The 21,846-nt window shown below is 44.7% G+C and overlaps 1 protein-coding gene and 1 non-coding gene across 2 annotated transcripts in view; both read right to left on the reverse strand.

Annotated features, from left to right (window-relative positions):
* Nucleotides 1–273: 273 nt before the first annotated feature.
* LOC125149955 (uncharacterized) overlaps nucleotides 274–21,846 on the reverse strand; it is a 73,028-nt gene continuing 51,455 nt past the window's right edge. Inside the window, exon 4 of the mRNA XM_047829173.1 lies at nucleotides 274–1,269. Coding sequence (XP_047685129.1) covers nucleotides 872–1,269 — 398 coding nt within the window. The 3' untranslated portion in view covers nucleotides 274–871. The remainder of the gene's footprint in view (nucleotides 1,270–21,846) is intronic.
* On the reverse strand, nucleotides 11,329–11,435 carry LOC125151080 (U6 spliceosomal RNA). The gene has a single exon (XR_007146627.1). It is a non-coding gene; the product is annotated as a U6 spliceosomal RNA (small nuclear RNA).

Here is a 21,846-nt window from a genome sequence, read left to right on the forward strand (position 1 = left end):
TGTATTTTCTCTCTTTTTTAAAGCTGATTTATTTATTTTGAGAGAGAGGGAGAGAGAGTGCACATAAAAGCAGGGGAGGGGGAGACAGAGAGAGAGAGAGAGAGAGAGAGAGAGAGAGAGAGAGAGAGAGAACACCCCAAGCAGGCTCCATGCTGTCAGCACAGAGCCCAACTGTGAGATCACGACCTGAGCTGAAACCGAGTCGGATGATTAACTGACTGAGCCACCCAGGTGCCCCTCTTCTGCATTTTCTAATCGCTGATAATCTCTTACAGTCAGTACACTTCCTATCAGACATTGTGGTTGGCATCTCTTAAAGTTAGACTGGGTCATTTATGCGTTTTCCATTTGTCTACTTAACGTCTTGAACTCACGGACTACGCCTTTAATACATGCTTTAATGTCCTTCTCTGGTGATGCTTAACATCTGTGCCAGCTCTGGACCATTTTCAAATGACTGATCGGCCTCCTCATTAGGGGTCATTTCCCTGCCTCTTTGTGTACCTTGAAGTCTTTGAATGCCAGATTTGATCGTGTTGGTTGCTGGTATTTCCGTGTTGCTACAAATTCTGAGCTTTGTTCAGGGTGCATCTACTTGGAAATAGTTTCAGGTCTTGCTTTCAGGATTTGCTAACTGGCCCAGAGAAGCGCTCAGTCCAGGGCTAATGAGTTTCCTGACACTGAGGAAAGACCTCCTTGAGCATGCCACCCCTCCCCATGAATTATGAGGATGTTTTTTCCTTCCAGTCTATCTGTTGGGAACAAGCATCATTCCCAGCCCTGTGTGAGTGCCAGGCACTGTTACCTCTAGTCCTGTCAAATGACTTACCCCTGACCTTGGGTACTTTGCCTCACATGTGGGTGCTGATCACTACCGTGTTGCACGCTGGAGGGGCCCCCTGGACAGATGTTCCTGACTGGCTTTCTGCAGCTCTCTCCTCTCTGGAACTCTGTCCTGTGGCCTCTGGTCACCGTGGCCTCCATGGCGTCTCGGCTCAGTGTCCTCAACTCGAGGTCCACTGGGCTCCTCTTCGGTTTCTCCTCCCCGTGTTTCACTTGGAAACTCTCTCCGGCAGCAAATGGAAGCAACTGCAGGGCTCACCTGTTTGTCTCCCGTCCTCTGGGGCATCACCGTCCTCTTCTGCCTGCTGCCCAGTCTCTTGAAAAATCTGCACGTCACGTATTTTGTCTCGTTTCGTCTGTGATGTTTTCTTGTCGCGGGCAGGAGAGCAAATCCAGTTCCTGTTACTGTGAATTGCTGTGGCACCCCTATTTTAAAATCAAGGTTGCAAAATGTGGATCTGGATTCTGGATAGAGACTTTTACAGAAGAGAGAATACAGCCACAGCCAGGGTGAGCTCTGGAAGGAAGAAAACCCTCCAAGCTCGTATTGAAAAAAGCATGGCGCCAGTTCTAAGTGCAGTTTTTGCTAGACTCTGTCTGGGTTTGCAAGAAGTCCCAGGTCCCCACGTCCAAGAGCGGAGTGGGTGTTCCTGTGAGGTTGGGGCTGGAAACAGGGACCTTGCCCGACGACATGCCTCTTTAAAAGACATTCTTGAGAGACTCAATCATTTCTGTTCTCTCAAAATTCTTCTAAAGGAAGTATTAACACGACCTCAAGGTGGCCTGATGGGAAGTCCCCACTTTCTCTGAGGTTTTGTAGGGTGTCTGTTGGGTGTCCCTGGGGAACACTGGGCTCAGCCTGACTTCTCTCCCCTGGGGAGTGAGCAAGAGACAGCAGCTTCGCCAAATGGATGAGCTGCAACCCAAGCACTGGAGGGAGGGGCAAAGATCCCCAGACACCTCACCGTGCTGCTCCAGAGGAGACCCCAGGAGGGGCTCCACTCATCAGGTCCTTCCCTAAGCATCCAGAAGCACTGAGTAAGACCTCTGTGCAGGCCCAGCTGGCCTCTTACACGCCCACCGTGATGGTGCACTCACAGCCGGAAGTGGCGCGGTCAAGTTTCAGGCTTCTGGAAAAAACCCCCACCGGGACAGACAATTCTCAAAAGGAAGGAATAAGCCTAACACGGAGAACCGTAACCTCATTAAGGAACATTTCCTCCCGCTCCCACCCCCTGCTGCCCTCCCGCATGGGCATTCCAGCTCTGGTCCTGCCAGCCACCTCCCCGGACTTGCCTTCCTCTCCCGGCAACTTCTGCCCCGAGCCCCTGCCCGGCGCACGCACGCACGCGTGCCCGCACGCGCGATGCACACACAGACGCGTGCACACGCACACACCCGGCGGCCAAGACGGGAGAGGCTGCCCCTGCCGCGAAAGATAAGAGACTCCCCCCCCCCCCCCCCCCCCGGGGAAGCGCGGATGCGTCTCTCTCCGGTCAGAGGCCGGTTTGGGGGAGACCGAGGCAGGTGGCTTTGCCCCAGGAGCGCGGCCTCCGACGCCGCCCCGCCCCCAGGCCTGGCCGCGGGGCCGCGACCGCACGTCAGCAGCCTCCGCACACTCGGGCGGCCGCGCGAGATCCCGCCCCGCGGCACATCCGGGGGCCCGCGGGCTTAGCGGGCTGGGGGTTCCCAGGGAAGGACCGCCGCGCCCCCTGGTGGCCGCCTGGGGTCGGCGCACAAGGATCCCCGAGCTCGGGCAAGGGCAGGTCCAAAGGAAACCATTCCACCTGCCCCCCCCCCCCCTTTAGATCCGGCTGAGAGCGGGGTCCCTGGCAGGCAGGCGGACTCGGCCCCCGCCTGCCTTTCCGCCACCACTGCCCTCTTCGCCTTGGACGAGCTTTCTGCCATCAGTCTGCCTTTGCAGGGGGAAAAAAGCCACACCTGGAGAACAAAACAATGACTCCAGAGACTGGTACTTGTGCGATGTTTATGGTCATCAGTGGAGCACTTCTAAGGTTCTAATTTGGCTTTGTGTTCATTTGCTGTTCTAGATTGTGGTCTAGCGCAGTGTCCTGATTTTCCTAAACTGTCAAAATTAGAAAAGATATGTTTTTAATTTTACTATTTATTAGTTGGCACCTGAGTTAATAGTGTGATGGTAGGCAGAGTAACGCCGCCTTCCTGCCTAGGAGGTCCCCATTCTAGTCCCTGGAACCTGTGGATATATCACATAGCAGAAGGGACTTTGCAGATGTGCTTATGTTAAGGACCTGGATGATTCAGGTGGTCCCATGTAATTATATGGGGATTTAAGATTGGAAGGGGCAGAAAAGGAGGTCAGAAAGATGCTGGGGGAGGGGGACTCCACGTGCTGTTGCCAGTGCTGAAGAGGGAGGAAGAGGCCAGGAGCCAAGGAATATGCAGGAAAGCAGCGGGGGAGGCTCTAAACACTAGAAAAGGCAAAGAAACAGAATGTCCCCTAGAGCCTCCAGAAAGGAAGGCAGCCCTGGTGACATCTTGATTTTAGTCCAGTGAGATTCTTAGTGGACTCCTAACCCCATAGAACTGTGAGATGTAAACGTGTGTTCTTCTAAGCCACTAAGTTTATGGTAACTTGTTAGGACAGCAGTAGAAACCAACACGAGCGTCTAGCTTGTTCTCTTGAGCCGTAATAAGATCTGCTGGGTGTAATAAACCTTGTATACATTCAGCAGATTGTCTGTCAGGTGAAGAGCTAGTTTTACATGTTTAAGTATCACATTAGGTACTTGCCTCTTTTGCTTTTCATTCTTTCCCGTAGGATCGCACCCCATTCCCTGCCCAGGGCTCGACATGGCTCTTATATGAATTATACACATTGGAAGACATTGGTGGTCACACAGATTTTTTTTTTAAGAATGGGCTCTGTTTTGGGGCACCTGGGTGCCTCAGTTGGTTGAGGTCCGACTTCGGCTCAGGTCACGATCTCACATGCATGAGGCTCACTGCTGTCAGCGTGGAGCCTGCTTTGAATCCTCTGTCCCCGCCTCTTTCTGCCCCCTCCCTGCTCACCCTCTCTCTCAAAAATAAATAAAACATTAAAAAAAAAAAAAGAATGCGCTCTGTTTCTGTTACCTACTGGAAAAGAATATAACATACAGAAAGTAAAACCCTGGGGCATCCCCCTCTCAAAGATTCTTTTTATTTGCAATTAGTTTTATTAGGGCACAGAGCTACTTTTCAACACTGCCCAAGAGTGGAATGCAAGGATGGTTTTCAAAGTCTTTTCCCCGAAAGAGATTAGTGACTGGATCCTGAGCAGATCTGAGATTTACATCATATGTTGTTGCTTTCATAAATGTCATGCACATAGAATGGATTTCTTAGAAGCAATATACGAGTTCTTCATTGATTACTGATTGTATATTCTCAGTGCCTACCAGCCCTGGTTCCATCCTTCCAGATGAAAGAAAAATTTCTGGATGTTTGAATAAGCATTTTGCTACTTTGTCTTTAAGTAATATTTTATGGTTTTGCTGACTTTTCACCCATTCTGCTGATTGTCCAGCGAGCTCCTCTGTATGGACAGCCAAGCACGTTCCTGGAACAACTGAAGCCGAGTGTGAAAGCAGATGTTGAGGCCATTCCGTCCATCGTGAAAGTGGGGCATGTCTACACCCCAGGCAGGAGTCTATTGGTGGATCTTTTTGGTGGTGGTGGTGATAGTGGTTGAGTTGTTTGTTCTTATTCTTATTGTTTTAAATTTTCAGCTCTTTCTAAGAAATAACTGTGGAGTGAGTTTCACTTTAGTGCTGGAAAGCAAAAGAACATAACTAAGGAAAGTCCCTAAGGAATATTTGAAGATCTTTATGTCAAGATTTATGGAATGACTTATATGCTTTTCAATTCCAGGTTCTCAATTAAAGTAAAACAAATTTATTTACAGTTTAAAAAAATGTTTTAATGTTTATTTGTATCTGAAGGAGAGATGTACAGAGCATGAGTAGGGAGGGGCAGAGGGAGAGGGAGACACAGGATCCAAAGCAGGCTCTGTCAGCACAGAGCCGGACATAGGGCTCAAACCCCCAAACCATGAGATCATGACCTGAGCCGAAGTCAGATGCCCAACTGACTGAGCCACTCAGGTACCCCTATTTACAGCTTTTTTTAATGTCTATTTTTGAGAGAGAGAAGAGAGAGAGAGGGAAACACAGAATCCGAAGCAGGCTCCAGGCTCTGAGCTGTCAGCACAGAGCCCGACGCGGGGCTCAAACTCACGGACTGTGAGATCATGACCTGAGCTGAAGTCAGACACTTAACCGACTGAGCCACCAGGCGCCCCTATTTACAGTTTTGATTCAACGTTGTGGGTCAATGTTCTGTCAACTGTGGTCTGCAGCCCACTTGCACTAGAACTGCCTGGGTGTTTATGTCAAACACACAGATTCTAGGACTTCATGCCAATTAAATCTCTTGGGACTGGAGCCCAGGAAGTGGCTTCTCCACCTCTGATTCTAAGTCTGGCCCAACTCTAAGAACTGCTCTTTCATATTTTCCGACTGGGGAATCTTATAAAATGACAAAGAAGGAAAAAATGCATGCTTTTAAACTCAGACTTCAAGCATTAGACTCTGAGCTTCTTAACGACAGCGTGTCGTTCCTGCTCTGACCCACCCAGCCAGGGACTGGTGGCGAAACTAGAAACAAAGCAGGTGGACACAAAAAATGTTTATTTCTTCATACACATTTTGCGTTCATAGCCACCAAAACCAGTTTCGTTTCCTCTAATGGATCCTCTCCACCAGAGATCTGTTGGCTATCAACATATCACTGTAACAACCCACGTGAATATGTATCATACGTTTATACACACATGCACACATTCTAAAGCACCATGAGACACAGGGTAGGCATTTGCACAAGCGCCATGTGCACATGATCATTGGTTTGCTTTGCACAAGACTTTCAATGGGCTCGGTCTGGCCGTTAGCCCCAGTTGCCCAGAGAGGGGTTAGGATGACAAAATGGGGCGGTATATTTAGAGTGAGGTGGCCCTACTTGGGAGATCATAAAAGAATGACAATGGGAGGTGCTAGGCTAAGCGTGAGATGGCATCGAGGAAGCCGCCAGTTTTACCACGTGGATTCAAAGCACTGGGGTGCTACAGTGTAGACTGACACCCAGGCCGATGATGACCTGGCTGAGTTGGCCCTGGGTCAGGCAGGGGTCTGGGAGTAGGACTGGGTGCTCCCTCATGTGCGTTTAGAACTGCCGAGGAGCTCCAGCGTGGGGACCGCGTGCCCCATTCCCAGGAAGCAGGGTGCTGTTTCCGCTGAGTGGACCATCTGAGGGGTGCTGAGGGGTGATGCACGTACTGTACGTGCCTCGTACCCACGCACCCAGTGATACGCCTTCATCACACGCATCCAGGTTCCCGCAATGAGCTATGGGACTGTTCAGCGGGACAAATGAAGAGTATGAACATCCTTTTATCGGTTCAGTTATGTTTCGTCACCGCATGAGTATATGGAAAAGATTTCAGTGCAGAGATCTTAGGGGACTGTAGAATTAAGGACAAAGGATTATGGGGCTTTAGCGGTAGTAGCTTTGAAATGACTTCTAAACGACTCCTAAAAAGGGGAGAAAGGCATGAAAGGGGACGTATTTCAGGATGAAGCTGTTTCCAGATACTAACCCCAAAGTTCTCTTGATGTTCCTCCCTTTCTTTCCCCAACTCCAAATTCTCACAAAGTTTTGCTCACCTTTTTTTTTTTTTTAAAGAAGGTTTTCATCTATTCATTCCCCTTTGTCTTCCTGATACCATGTAGGCTGGACCCTCATCACTTAATGCCCAGAATATCACTGCACCCAGTCAGTAGGTTTCCCTGGTTCCAACTGCCCTCCTCTCCCCACCCACTGTCTTACCATCAGAGAGTTTGTTTCTTTTTTTATCACCTGCTGATATCGAGGATTCACAGTGATGGAAGTACAGCCTAAACAGGCGGAGTGACTCAAAGTTTGAGCAAGGAAGTTGAGGACCTCTAATTTCTGGCCCAAACCTCCGGATTTAAGGTGTTTGCGGCCACACACTTCTCATCTGATGGCCTGATGTGCCAGAAGGAGGAAGCGGCAAGGACGAGCCTAAAGATCAGAGCGCCAAGCTCTCTCTCTCTCTCTCCCCGGCCGCAAGGGGGACCACAGGAGGAAGACAGGATGGCTCCCGGTTTCTCCACATCCCACTCCAGCGCCCATCTGCAAGCAGGGAGAAAGCCCATCTGCTGCAGGGGTGTGTTGGGAGACGACGGGGCCCCAGGCTCGGGCCAGGCTTAGAGCCTCTTCCCCTCTCCCTCACCAAGCTCTGCTCCTCACCTGGACGAGCATCTCAAAATGATGTTTTTCTCCCCAAGTACACGTTTCGCAGTAACCCGCGCAGCAGCTTTGATTCCGTCCTCTCTCCACGCGCTGAGTGTAGTGTTGCACGGGGACTGGCATTCTAATCCTTACCGGCATCGACCCTCACTGGACTTCAACGCCCCCAGGATCTGAGCCCTCATACCAGGTGGTTTCCTTTGCTCCTCACAAGAGGTCATGGGAGGTGTTGTGTTCAGCCTTCAGCATTCCATGTGGCAGATGTATCTCTGCACCTCTTCAGGGGACGCCATGCGACACCTTTGTTCTGGTAGCTCCGCCCCCCCTCCCCCTCACCGGGCAAGATCGTGTCAGGCTCATGGGTCCGTGTGATGTTGAGGATAGAAGCTAAAATCCCAGCCCTTTACCTTCCAAGGCTTCAATGCAGGTGACACAGGCGAGAGTTCTTGGCAAAGAAGTCAGGCCATAAAGAGACCTGAGACTGGAATCTTTGGGGGGAAAAGTGATAAATACACTTAAGAGACCTCAGTTGCGAGGCCCAACACACCTCTCGAACATCCCTGGTTCCCACGGGAAAAACATTTGAGACTCCCAATTCAGCGCTAGTCACTGGACAGGGCGAGGTCTCTGTGTGGCAGGGCAGTACTCTTGCATAACGGTCTTGTCCATCTTTGCTTATGTGTCCTGTGCCTCCAACGGCTTGACATTCCACACCGAGGCCGGAGCCCTCTCGTGTACGAATTTCAGCGTACGAGGTAAGGAGTCCAGCCAATTCAGCCCCAACTCCGGCACCTCTGGTGCAACTGTCTTCTTGAAGCTTATAGCCCAGACCGGCCTGGATGGAGTGAAGACCTGAGCCCCGCACTCCAGAAAATGGCCACTGCAATATACTGTGCTCAAGTCTCCCGCAGCTCACGACCAGCAGCTCTAATTCAGAGACGCCTCTCCTTCTCCAAAATTATGGGATTCTGCTCCAGATTTAGAAGAAATAGATCTGTGATGAATCCTGGATATCTCCCCACCTCCCCTACCAGCAATAATGGAGAACTCCGGACCCTCAGCATCACAGAAGAGGCCCCATATTCACCTGTGCTGTGGCCTTGCTGACTTGTGACGCCTAGTATCCGCCTGAATTCTGCCACTTCGGCTGATTCTCATTCTCAGTAATGCAGGTCTCGGCTTCCGTGCTCAGTTTCATCCATAGCCCTAGGGCTCTGCCCTATAGCTGTCACCGTGCAGGGACTGCTTGTCAGTTAATTGAACCAGGGCCGGGAACCTGTGTTGGCCAGACCCAGCCCGAGGTGGTAATAAAAATGGTGTGATTCTCTTTTTGGAAAAAATGTTTATTTATCTTGAGAGAGAGAGCAGGGGAGGGGCAGAGAGAGAGAGAGAGAGAGAGAGAGAGAGAGAGAAGGGAGGGAACCCCAAGTAGGCTCCGTGCTGCTAGCAGGGCCTGTATGTTGGGCTCAAGCCCACAAACCCTGAAATCATGACCTGAGCTGAAACCAAGAGTCGGACGCTCAACCGACAGCCACCCAGATGGCCCCAAATTATGTGATTCTGAGAGGAGACAACATAAGATTTATATGGGTAGATTGAAGATTCTAATTGCCTGCCATTTCAAGTAAAAAGTTCTGCTGTCCTGGCCAGTGAGGGGAAGGCCAAAGGGTCAAGACGACTTGTATGAGATGGTAGGACAGGGAAGACAAAAATCTCATTCTTTGGACAAGTCGTTCATGATGCATAGGGCCCACAGAGACAGGAGGACAAAGAAAGGAATAGAGAAATGGCACAGAAACAATTTGGGGAGTGATACACAGGTAAGGCCTGAAGGGGGGGGGGGGAGGAGAGGTGAGGCTCAGCACAGGCCTGACAGGGTGGACGCCATCTAATAAAAAGTGCCAACAAAAGTTAGAAAGCCTTAGGTCTCACAGCCTACAGATGCCATTAGTTCACCCCACACAATTCAGCCTCAGATACTAGATACCCTGTGTTGCTCAGGATAGATCCACGAAAAAGGAGAGCGTGGCTAATCCAGTGGCCTTGCACCTGTGCAGACACCATCACCTCATGAAAGCACTGGTTGAGATGTGTGTGTCCAAGCATTTACAATTGTCTGAAAGGAGATGTCCAGCATGGCGACCGGCTCATTTCCAGATAATCCCATTTACCACATTTTGATTTGTAATCATAAGGTCAGGAGTTGGTCTCCCCAGTAGTCATGCCTAGATGACGAATCCCACCTTATGCCTTTCTCTACTTGGCTGAATAAAGTGGGGAAGATGTTTAGTGTGAGGTCCCTCCTAGCCTGACTCACCAGGCCAAACCATCCACATGAAAAGCAGAGAATAATTAAATACGCCCCTTCCCAACTACTGAGATGGTCAAGGTTTACTTCATGCCTATTATTCACTGAATGGGTCATATCCTGGTTGCTCTGAGAATCTTTAATACTAAATTAAATTGGATCAACTCCATCCTTTATTTTTAAGAGAATGAACTCCTCCCTAAAGCTTTACATTTCTGTCCTTGGTTGTCCTGAACAATCCCACCCCCGTGGTTTTACCTATCCCTCAGAGGAGGCTGATTGGGGCAGCTAGAAAAACAACTGACAACTGAGGCCTCATCCTGAGAAAGAACCAAATGAATATAAATAGGAACTCTCCATGGTGATTCTTGCCAATGTCATGGCCAGCCTGGCAAGGCGGAGGGAGGATGGGGCCGGGGCACCAGTGGGTGGCTGAGGCCCTGGTTGGGTTCTGTGCATAAACTGGAAATGCCAGGAGCCAGCTCCTACTTGTCTCCACTCCTCCATGAATCTGACAAACATCGACAGTGGTATGCCTTTTTCCATCCAGGCCGTGCAAAAAGGGTGAAAACCCAAGAGATGGCCATAGATCCCAAGGGATTGACAGCTGATGGCACCACCAAAATGAAGGAGGGGAGGCCCATTATAGTGAAACACTCGAGTAAAAGTTGGAGCTATCTCAAAGGAGGAAGATGCTCTCCTAATAATGGTGGAAAGATGCTAAATATTTATTCAGTTTTTGTCTGTCTTCTTGATTATGTTCAGTCTCCCTGAGAAAGAGGGTCCAGAAAGGCAGAGCTTTTTATTTCTTAATAAACTTTATTTTTAGAGCAATTTTAGGTTCACAGCAAGATTGAAAGGTACAGATTTACCCCACATATGCCTGTCTCCACACATGATTAACCTCCACCAGTATCTACATTCTCCACTGAAGTGGTATGTTTGTGTCAATTTATGAACCTATATTGACACATCATAATCAGCTAAAGTCCATCGTTTATGTGTGGGCTCAGTCTTGGTGTTATGCCATCTATAGGTTTGGACAAATGTACAATGGCACACATCTATCATTACAGTATTATACAGAGAAGTTTCAGTGCTCCACCTGAACGTCCTTCCATTCACCATAACCCTGGGCAACCACTGACCTTTTTACAGTCATCATAGATGTTGCCTTTTCATATACTCATATTAACGACTATATAGCTGCAATCACAGAATGTCATATAATTGGAATCATACAATACGTAACCTTTTCAGATCGGCTTCTTTCACTTAGGAATATGCACTTAAAAATTCTCCCATGCCTCTTCATGGCTTGATAGCTCATTCCTTTTTAGCGCTGAATAATGTTCCATTTTCTGGGTGCATCCTAGTTTATTTATCTCTTTACCTACTTAAGGACATCTTGGTTGCTTCCGAATGTTGGCAACTATGAATAAACCTCCTATAAGTGTCTGTTTACAGGTTTTTGTGTGGAGGAGCTATTTCCAACTCTAGGTAAGGAGCAAGGAGCACAATTTATCAGACGGTAGGAGTATGTTTAGCTTCCTAATAAAATCGCAAACTGTCTTCCAAAGTGGTTGTACCATTTTTCGTTGCCACCAGCAGTGAGTGGGGATTACCGTTACTCCACATCCTTCCCAGCATTTGGTGTTGTCAGCGTTTGGGATTCTGACCATTCTAATAGGTGTGTAGGGGGTTCTCACTGTTGCTTTAAATTTCCCTGATAATATATGATGCAAAGCAGCTTTCCATGTACTTATTTACCATCTGTATTATCTTTTTGCTGAGGTGTCTGTGAAGGTTTTTTGCCATTTTTTGTTTGTTTATTTATGGAATGCTTCATGAATTTGTGTGTCATCCTTGCACAGGGGCCATGCTAATCTTCTCTGTGTCGTTCCAATTTTAGTATATGTGCTGCCGAAGTGAGCACAATTTTTTGCCACTTTCAATTTTATTTATTTTGAGAGAGAGAGAGAGAGAGAGAGAGAGAGAGAGAGAGAGAGAGAGAATTCCAAGCAGGCAGACTCTGTGCTGTCAGCATGAAGTCTAATATAGGGCTCTATCTCACAAACTGTGAGATCATGACCTGAACTGAAATTGAGTCAGACGCTTAACCGACTGAGATACCCAGGTGCCCCAAGATTTTTTGCCATTTTAAATTGAGTTTTCTTATTGAGTTTTAAGAGTTCTTTATATATTTTATACAACAGTCCTTTAACAGATAAGTCTTTTGCAAATATTTTCTCCCAGTCTGTGGTTTGTCTCCTCATTCCCTTTGCATTGTTTTAGCAGAACAAAAAGTTTTAATGAAGTCCAGAAAATTAATTCTTTTGTGAGCTGTGCCTTTGTTGTTTTATTTAAAAGGTCATTGCCAAACCCAATGTCATAGAAGGTTCTCCTATTTTTTAGAAGATTTATAGATTTGCATTTTATATTTAGATTTGTGACCTATTTTGAGTTAATTTGTGTGAAAGGTGTAAGGTCTAGATTAATTTCTTGCATGTAGATGTTTAGTTCTAGAATTGGTGGAGAAACTGTCTTCTCCATTGTGCTGCCTTTGCTCCTATGTCAAGTATCACTTGACTGTATTTTTGTGGGTCTTTATACTGTTGTGGGTTCTCTATACTGTTCCACTGGTCTATTTGTCTATTCTTTCTCCAATACAACACTGATTATTATACCTTTATATTTAATTCTTGAAGTTGGGTACTATCAGTTGTCTGACTTTGTTCTTCTGTCTCAATATTGTATTGGTTATCCAGGGTCTTTTGCTTCTCTAAGTAAACTTTTGAATCAGTTAGGTGATATCCACAAAAAAGATTCTGGAATTTTTATTAGAATTGCATTTACTCTATAGATCAAGTTGGGGAACAGTGAAATCTTGACTATATTGGGTGCTCCTTTCCATGAACATGAAGTGTTTCATTTATTTAGTTGTTTTTTTTAGTATCTTTAATCAGAGTTTTGTAGTTTTCCTCATATAGTCTTGTACATATCTTGTTAGATTCATACCTAAGCATTTTATTTTTTGTGTGCTAATGTAAACGGTATAGTGTCTAATTTCAAATTCCACTAGCTCATTAATGGTTTAGAAGAAAGGGACTGACTTTGTATATTAACCTTGTATCCTGCAACCTTGCTATAATTAGTCCAGTTTTATTATTCTTTAAAAAATGTTTAATCTTTATTTATTTTTGAGAGAGAGAGAGAGAGAGAGAGACAGAGTGTGAATGGGAGAGGGGCAAGAAGAGAGGGAGACACAGAATCTGAAGCAGGCTCCAGGCTCTGAGCTGTCAGCACAGAGCCTGATGTGGGGCTCAAACTGACAAACTGTGAAATCATGACCTGAGCCAAAGTCGGACGCCCAACCGACAGAACCACCCAGGTGCTCCATAGTCCAGTTTAATTTTAGATTTTCTATATACACAATCATATCATTTTTGAAAAAAAGACCATCTTATTTCTTCTTTCCTTATATGGATACACTTTATTTCTTTTCTTAATCTATTAGCTAGTACTTTCAGTATGGTGTTGAAAAGCAGTGGTGAAAGAGAACATACTTGCACTATTCCTAATCTTAGTGGGAAAAATCTGAGTTTCTCACCACTAAGAATGTTAGCTGTTGGTTTTTGTAGATACTCTTGTATCAAGTTTAGGAGCTTCCCCCCAAGTTTACTTAGAGTTTCTGTATTTTGTCAAATGCTTTTCTACAAGTATTGATAGAGTCATGTGATTCTTCTTATTTAGCCTGTTAATGTGAGGGGGTACATTAACTGATCTCCAAATGCTGAGTCAGACTTGCACACCTAGAAAAATCCCATTTGGTGGTCGTATACTATTTTTTTTCTATGTGGTTGCTCAATTTGGCTTGCTGATATTTTGTTTAAGGTTTTCCCTCTATGTTCATGAAAGATTTTATCTGTAGTTTTCTTTTCTTGCAATGTCTTTGTTTTTGGTATTAGAAGTATGCTGGCAGGGCACTTGGGTGGCTCAGTCGGTTAAGCATCTGACCCTTGGCTTCAGCTCAGGTCATGATCTCGTGGTTTGTGAGTTCAAGTCCCACATTGGGCTCTGCACTGACAGTGCAAAGTCTGCTTGGGATTCTCTCTCTCTCTCTCTCTCTCTCTCTCTCTCTCTCTCTGCCCCTCCCCTGCTTGCTCTCTCTCTCTCTCAAAATAAACAAAAATAAACTTAAAAAAAAAGTATGCTAGCCCTATAAAATGAGTTAGAAAGTATTCCCTCTGCTTTAATCTTCTGAAAGGGATTGTAGAGAATTAGAATTACTTCTTAAGCTGTGTGTGAAGTCATTGGGGCCTGGTACTTTTTGTTTTAGAAGATTATTAATTGATTCAATTTCTGTAGTAACTATAGGTCTATTTACATGGTCTATTTCTTCTTGTGCAAGTTTTGACAGACTATGTCTTTTAAGGAATTGGTCTATTTAATCCAGGCTATCATGTTTGTGGGCACAGTATGCCTTGATTATCCTTGCAATGTACGTGGGATTTGAAGTGATATGCCCTCTTTAATTTCTAATTAATTACTAACGTATTAGTAACTTGTGTGTTCTCTTTTTTTTCTTACTTAGCTTGGCTAAAGGTTTATCAATTTTACTGATCTTTTCAAAAACAAGCTTTTTAGTGTCATTTATTTTCTTTTTTCATTTCCTGTTTTCAATTTTATTACTTATGCTCTAATTTTTATTATTTATTTTCTTCTGTTTACTTTGAATTTAATGTTCTCTTTCTAGTTTAAGGTAAAAGTTCAAATGATTGATATTAGATCTTTCTCAATATATGCATTCACTGCTATAAATTTTCCTCTAAACACTGCTTTTACTGCATCCCACAAATTTTGATTAGTTGTGCTTTCATTTTCATTTAGTTGAAAATAATTCTAAAATCTTCCTCAAGATTTCTTCTTTGTCTCACGTCTCATTAGAAGTATACTTTAAATCTGTAAGTGCTTTGGGAATTTCCAACCATTTTTCTCGTCATTGATTTCTAGTTTAATCCATGTGGCTTGAGAACAGATACTGCACAATTAATATTCTTTTATTTCTTATGGTGTGTTTTGTGGTTGAGTATAGGCTATTAAATAGTTCCATGTGAGTTTGAAACAAATGTGTAATGTGATGCTGTTGGATGAATTAGTCTATTGATAGTGCTGTTGATTTTTACGAAAATTTCAGTGATTTTCTGTGCATTTCTGAGGCAAGTGCCCAAGTTCCCAACTCTAATAGTGGGCAGACTGATGTCTTTCTTCTGGCAGTTCTACAAGTTTTCCCCTCCCATATTCTGACGTTCTGTATTTAGGTTCACACACATTAAAAACTGTTACATCCTCTTGAACAATTGACCCTTTATATTATAATACAATGGCCCTCTTTATCCCTGACAAATTTCCTTGTTCAGATGTTTGTCCTGCAAACATGGAAAACCCAAAGACCCCACCAAAAAACTGCTAGAGCTGATCAATGAATTCAGCAAAGTCACAGGATATAAAATCAATGCACAGAAATTAGTTGCATTTCTATACACCAATAATGAAGCAACAGAAAGTCATATCAAGGAATCGATCCCATTTACAACTGCATCAAAAAACATAAAATACCTAGGAATAAACCTAACCAAAGAGGTAAAAGATCTGTATGCTGAAAGCTAAAGAAAGCTTATGAAAGAAATTGAGGAAGACACAAAGAAATAGAAAACCATTCTATGCTCATGGATTGGAAGAACAAATATTGTTAAAATGTCGATACTACCCAAAGCCATCTACATATTCAATGCAATCCCTATCAAAACAATACCAACATTCTTCACAGAGCTAGAACAAACACTCCTAAAATTTGTATGAAACCACAAAAGACAATGAATAGCCAAAATAGTGTTGAAAAAGGAAACCAAAGCTGCAGGCATCACAATCCTGGACTTTATCCTGTATTACAAAGCTGTAATCATTGAGACAGAATGGTACTGGCACAAAAACAGACACATAGATCAATGGAATAGAATACAGAACCCAAAAATGGGCCCTCAAATATATGGCCAACTAATCTTCAACAAAGAAGGAAAGAATATCCAATGGAATAAAGACAGTCTCTTTAGCAAATGGTGCTGGGAGAACTGGACAGCATCATGCACAAGAATGAACCTGGACCATTTTCTTACACCATATACAAAGTAAATTCAAAATGGATGAAAGAATTAAGTGTGAGACAGGACACCATCAAACTCCTACAGTAGAAAACAGGCAGCAACCTCTTTGACCCAGGCCCCAGCAACTTCTTACTTGACACGTCTGCAAGGGCAGGGGAAATAAATGCAAAAATGAACTATTGGGATTTCATCAAGATAAAAATCTTCTGCACAGTGAAGGAAACAATCAGCAAAACTAAAAGGCAACCGGCCAAATGGGAGAATATATCTGCAAATGACCTATCAGATAAAGTATTAGTATCCAAAATCTATAAAGAATTTACCAAACTCAACACCCAAACAACCAATAATCTAGTAAAGAAATGGGCAGAAGACATGAATAGACACTTTCCAAAGAAGACATCCAGATGGCCAACAGACACATGAAAAGATGCTCAACATCACTCATCATCAGGGAAATACAAATCAAAACCACGATGAGATACCATCTCACACCTGTCAGAATGGCTAAAATTAACAACTCAGGAAACAACAGATATTGGGGAAGATGTGGAGAAAGGGAAACCATTTTGTGCTGTTGGTGGGAATGCAAACTGGTGCAGCCACTCTGGAAAACACTCTGGAGGTTCCTCAAAAAATTAAAAATTTATCCAAAAGATACAGCAGTGCTGATCTAAAGGGGCACATGCACCCTAATGTTTATAGAATACAGGGTAATTCTCAGCCATTTTTATTTCAAAAATTGCTTCAGTTAATTTCCTTCTCCTTCTGATACTTCTGTTAAGTGTATGCTACCCCTTTCATAATTGTTCCACATTCTTAGATATTCTGTCAGTCTTTTTTTTTTTTCTCTCTGCTTTTTAGTTTTGGAGGTTTTATGAATATATCCTGAAGTTCAGAGACTCTTTCCTCAATCATGTCCTGTTCCTAGAAAGCCCATTAAAAACACTCTTCATTTCTGTCACAGTGTTTTTGGTATGAAGCATTGCTGTTTGGTTCTTTCTTAGAATTTCTGTTGTATTGCCCATTTGTTCTTCCATGCTGCCTACTTTATCCATTAGTACCCTTAGCATATTTATCATTGTTTTATATTCCTGGTCTGATAACTCTAACAACCCAACCATGTATGACTCTTGCTCTATATTTTCAAATTTTTAAAAAAAGTGTGCCTTGTACATTTTTCTGGGTAGCTGGAAGTGATGAATTGCATAAAATAAACTGCTGTCAATGGGCCTTTAGTAATTTGGTGGCAAGTCATGGAGGGAAGGAATTGTTCTATAGACCTACGGCTAGGTCTCAAAGTCATTTTGTGAGCCTATGCCTCTGGACGGGGACTGCACATGTGCTTCTCTTCCCCTCTTCTTAGCGGGACAGAATGGATAGAATGGGCTGTAGCTGGTTCTTTCTACCCACATGGAAGGCTAGAGGGGACTAGAAGTGGGTGTTTCCTTTTCTTCCCACGGAAGGCTTGAGTTCGTTGAATTTGGGTATTTCCCTTTCCCCATATCAGTTAGGCTCTGAAAAAGATCTGGTGGGTTTTAAATTTGGTTAAGTACTTTCTCCTTAGGACAGACCTTTTTAAGAATGGAATGCTGCGGTGTATTTCAGTATGGTTCCTTTTGCCCTTCCCCTGCCAGAAGCATGAGGGGACTTTTCTCCAATATTCACTATGATCACCTTGTAGAAGTGGGCAGGGCTACCCCCACCCCAACTGTGTCCCTCTGCGGCTTTTGGCTCTCAGACTTGTGCGCATCGACCTTCTAGCAGTTAGTGAATTACAGTAGTTTCCCTATGCCAGCACCAGTTCCTGGCAGGTTGATGCTCCGGTAAGTTGTGAACAGCACAGGTTTTTTTATTCACTGATGTATACACAGTGCCTGGAATAGTCCTAGTGCATAGTAGGTACTCAAGAAACATTTTAGAATCAATGCATGCATGAATGAACGCACAAATTTGCTGTCAGTTACACAGAGGGTGATCAGGCAGGTTTACAAACCAGCATAACTGACCAAGAAAGGGTAGAAAGTACCCCGGCCACCGCCCTGTTGTTGTTGGCTCATAAACTGGTGTCTGTCCAGGCCTGGGTGTCTCTACCTCTCACATCACCGTTCCTCAGATGATGCTTGTCTCCTGTGGGCACATATCTGCCCCATCCTGATGTTATCCTAGCTGCTTGGGGCCTCAGCTCCACCATTACACCATTCTTTTGCTCCCACGTAACTTTCATTTAACTCCTTCTAGCTCAGATTAATAAGTGAGTTTATTATACAGATGTATGGGTACCTCAGGCTGAAGAAGATTATCTGGATCTCTAATGACCAGATCAGGTATGTTTAAAGTGGGGCAGTTGTTGCTCCATTAAATACCTATTGAGGAAATAATGACAAATGTAATACATGTTACAAGATTCTCTAAGGGCACAGTTTAGGGAAACCTACAAAGAAAATGGATATATAAGTGAGCCAAATCTCAAGCCAATTACAATTAAGAAGCCCACACAGAGAAAACAAGATCGCTGCCCAGGGACTCAGTAAGTTTTCTGCCCACAGACACCATCAGCCCCAGGTCTGCAGGAAGTCAACTGGTGGAGGGGCCATGGGCTGGGACACAGGACAGCTCCACAGCATCCAGGGGGAGCAGAGATCAGGGAGAAGCGAGGCAAGTCTGAGATGGATAAAGAAACTGCCAGTGACTCTTGCTCCCCGGCCCTGGGAACGGTGGTAGAAACAAATGTTTCCGGTGACAGTAAAGTAAGGAAGGGCGGGAGCTGGATGTGAGTGGAAGGACAGCGTGGCCAGACCTCCCAGCCCACTGTATTTAATGGTAGCCCTCTTCTCCTCTGCCGTATTTGGCCCTCTGCTTCTCGTCCTGTGAGTTGTTGTAGTCGGGACCCCTCATCTGAGGCCTTGCTGATCTGCCACTCTCACCTCATCATGCACATCAAAAACAAGACGACAGACCCAAAATGGCGTTGCTTACGCTAAGCCCCACATCACCAAAATGAGACAACTTAATTACAGTTTTGGGTGTCCCTGAAATGGAATCTTCAAGCAGCCATTATCACCTGGTCCGCTCTAGTCAGGTAATCTGCCCGACAGACCCCCATCTTCTCCAGAAGGAAAGAAACCTGGCAATAACCAACCTACTTTTTTGCCCTTGTAGAACTTCCTTAATCCTGCTCCCTTCTGGCTATAAAAGCCTTTCCTTCTGCATAGTTCCTTAGAATGTCTATCTGCTAGATGGATGCCTAATTCGAACAGGTTTGCCCTCAAATAAACTGTTAAAATTCTTTTTTTTTTTTTAATTTTTTTTTCAACGTTTTTAATTTATTTTTGGGACAGAGAGAGACAGAGCATGAACGGGGGAGGGGCAGAGAGAGAGGGAGACACAGAATCGGAAACAGGCTCCAGGCTCCGAGCCATCAGTCCAGAGCCTGACGCGGGGCTCGAACTCACAGACCGCGAGACCGTGACCTGGCTGAGGTCGGACGCTTAACCGACTGCGCCACCCAGGCGCACCTAAACTGTTAAAATTCTTAATATGCCTCAGTTTGTCTTTTAAAAGTTCTGGGGACAGAAGACAGAACTGGAGACCCCTGACGGCCCCAAGGGGCAGTAAGCAAGCAGGTGTACTTCCCATCGAGCTCCTTGTGCTCACTGCTTCCTTGCTATTTCTGGAAGTTGTAGGTGACTCTGTCGTGGATCCCAGATCTGCAGTTTTTGCACCATGAGCTTTCAGGTTTTATTTCAGCCTTTAATTTCCTGGGCTGTGTGTGTGTGTTTTTAAGTTTATTTATTTATTTTGAGAGAGAGGGAGTGTGTGAGCAGGGGAAGGACAGAGAGTGAGAGAGAGCCCCGACGTGGGACTCAATCCCATGAACTGTGAGATCATGACCTGAGCAGAAATCAAGAGTTGGACGCTTAACCGACTGAACCACCCAGGTGCCCCACAGACTGAGCCACCAGGCACCCCTGTTGTCAACTCCTTTTTTTTTTTTAAGTTTATTTTGTTTTATTTTGAGCGCGAGAGAAAAAGAGCAAGAGGAGAGGGGCAGAGAGAGAGAGAATCCCAAGCAGGCACCCTGCTGCCAGCTGAGCCCTGACGTGGGGCTTGAACTTACCAACCATGAGATCACGACCTGACCCAAAATGAAGGGTCAGACGCTTAACCAGTTGAGTCACTCAGGGTCCTATTGTCTACTATTAATAGGAAATTGTAAACAAAGGTTTTTCTTTACCTTGTAAATAATCTTAAAGATTCACAGCAAAGATTTGTGTCTTAGCAGAATAACTTACTTGCTTCATAAGACTTACTATCTTTATGAGGTATTTGATTATTTAAGAAAACCCAGTCTTTGCAATATTAAGAGAGCTATGTATTATTCACAACTAAGTAACTTAAAAAAAATTTTTTTAGAGAGATAGAGTGTGTGTGCGACAGGGGGAGAGGGGCAGAGGGAAAGAGAGAGAATCTTACACACTGAGTGTGGAGCCTACCATGGGGCTTGATCCCACAATCCTGGGATCATGAATTGAGCCAAAATCAAGAGTCGGGACGCTCAACTCAATGAGCCACTCCAGACACCCACAAATGTAACCTTCTGTATTTGCCTTTAACATGTTTTATTGTCACTTTGGTTCAATAGATAAAAGTATTATTTCATAATGATCTGTGATCCTCTCTGATCAAATGTTCAAGCCTCTTGACATTTTCTCAAAATCAAAATCTAAATGGAGAAATGGAGTCTTTCTGACCTCAAACCAACTGAGATTTCCCACAAAGCTGCAGTTAATCTGAAAGATTTGTCTCTCGTCTTGTGAAAGAGAGATATTAAATTCTTAGGTTTATTTGGTATGTTAAATTATGTGGGAAGCATTGCCAATTAAGTGTTAACCTTATTAGGCTATGCATGGATTTATATTAAAATTACCAACGTAAGTATTCCAGAAGTGAAAGTTTCTAGAAATTTGTCAGTACTCTCACTGTCCAAATATTATCCTAAATCACTGCATGCCACAAAATAACATTTCCTTATCAAACAAATCCTCATCAGAAATTTAACCATGGGCATTTTTCCACCTTTGATCATGTACAGACAGTGACTATTTTACTTGGATGCTTTTATGAAAGTGAGATTCACTGAAAAGACCCTACTAAGTGCTCTTGCTGATTGGCATCTCGGCCAAATTATAAGGTGTCGATACCTGGGTTCATCTCTCACAAATGAAGAAGGCTCCACCTGACCTCCGGTCCTGCGTAAATGCTGGAGACCCCAAAGTCAAATCTACTAGGAAGAGAAATAGCCAACATCGGGGTAGACTACTTCCTCCTAAGAGTTTGGATCATGAATGTTCTCTTTTCCATTTTTCACTCCCTCTCAGACCACTGTTTTCCTACTTCTTATACAATGAAGATCTTTAGGATTCTTTTGTCCCCCTGTTCTCTTGCTTTGGCCAGGAAAGATGTCACTGTTCACATATCTCAGGCCACTACAAAAAGGGGGTAATCAGACATCCAAATGACACGGATTTGCCATGATGTTGGTGATCACGTAGTTCTGTCCAACACAAACTTCTGATTTCTAGTATCTCAGTCTCTCTGGCACAAACCTAGCCCTCTCCTGTGTCAGGGCTCCTCGATCTTGGGGGTCCATTTCCCTGTTCTGGTTAACAACCCCAATCCAGGGAACCTTGTAACTAGGCTCTGTATAAAGAAATGGACACATGGCAAGGGCTGGCAGAATAAAGTCACTTGTGCAGACTATAGACCCTTCAATTTTAGTGGCCTCCATAACTGTCACCTTTCCAGTCCCAAGCCACAAACTCAAACAGGAATTACCAGGAGGCATCATAATTCAAAAGTTGCCTCCTTTGCCAGATCCCTACTCCCCTGGCTAGGGATAAGTGAAAATTATCAGGTATCTATCCTTAGCTCTTTTTTCTTTAATATTTATTTATTTTTGAGACAGAGAGAGAGAGAGCATGAACCGGGGAGGGTCAGAGAGAGAGGGAGACACAGAATCCGAAGTGGGCTCCAGGCTCCGAGCTGTCAGCACAGAGCCCAATGCGGGGCTCGAACCCACAGACTGCGAGATCATGACCTGAGCCGAAGTCGGACACTTAACCGACTGAGCCACCCAGGTGCCCCTATCCTTAACTCTTAAAGATGCTGCAGAATCTGCTG

The sequence above is a fragment of the Prionailurus viverrinus genome, chromosome D4 (genome assembly GCF_022837055.1).
Source record: "Prionailurus viverrinus isolate Anna chromosome D4, UM_Priviv_1.0, whole genome shotgun sequence".
Lineage (NCBI taxonomy): Eukaryota > Metazoa > Chordata > Mammalia > Carnivora > Felidae > Prionailurus > Prionailurus viverrinus.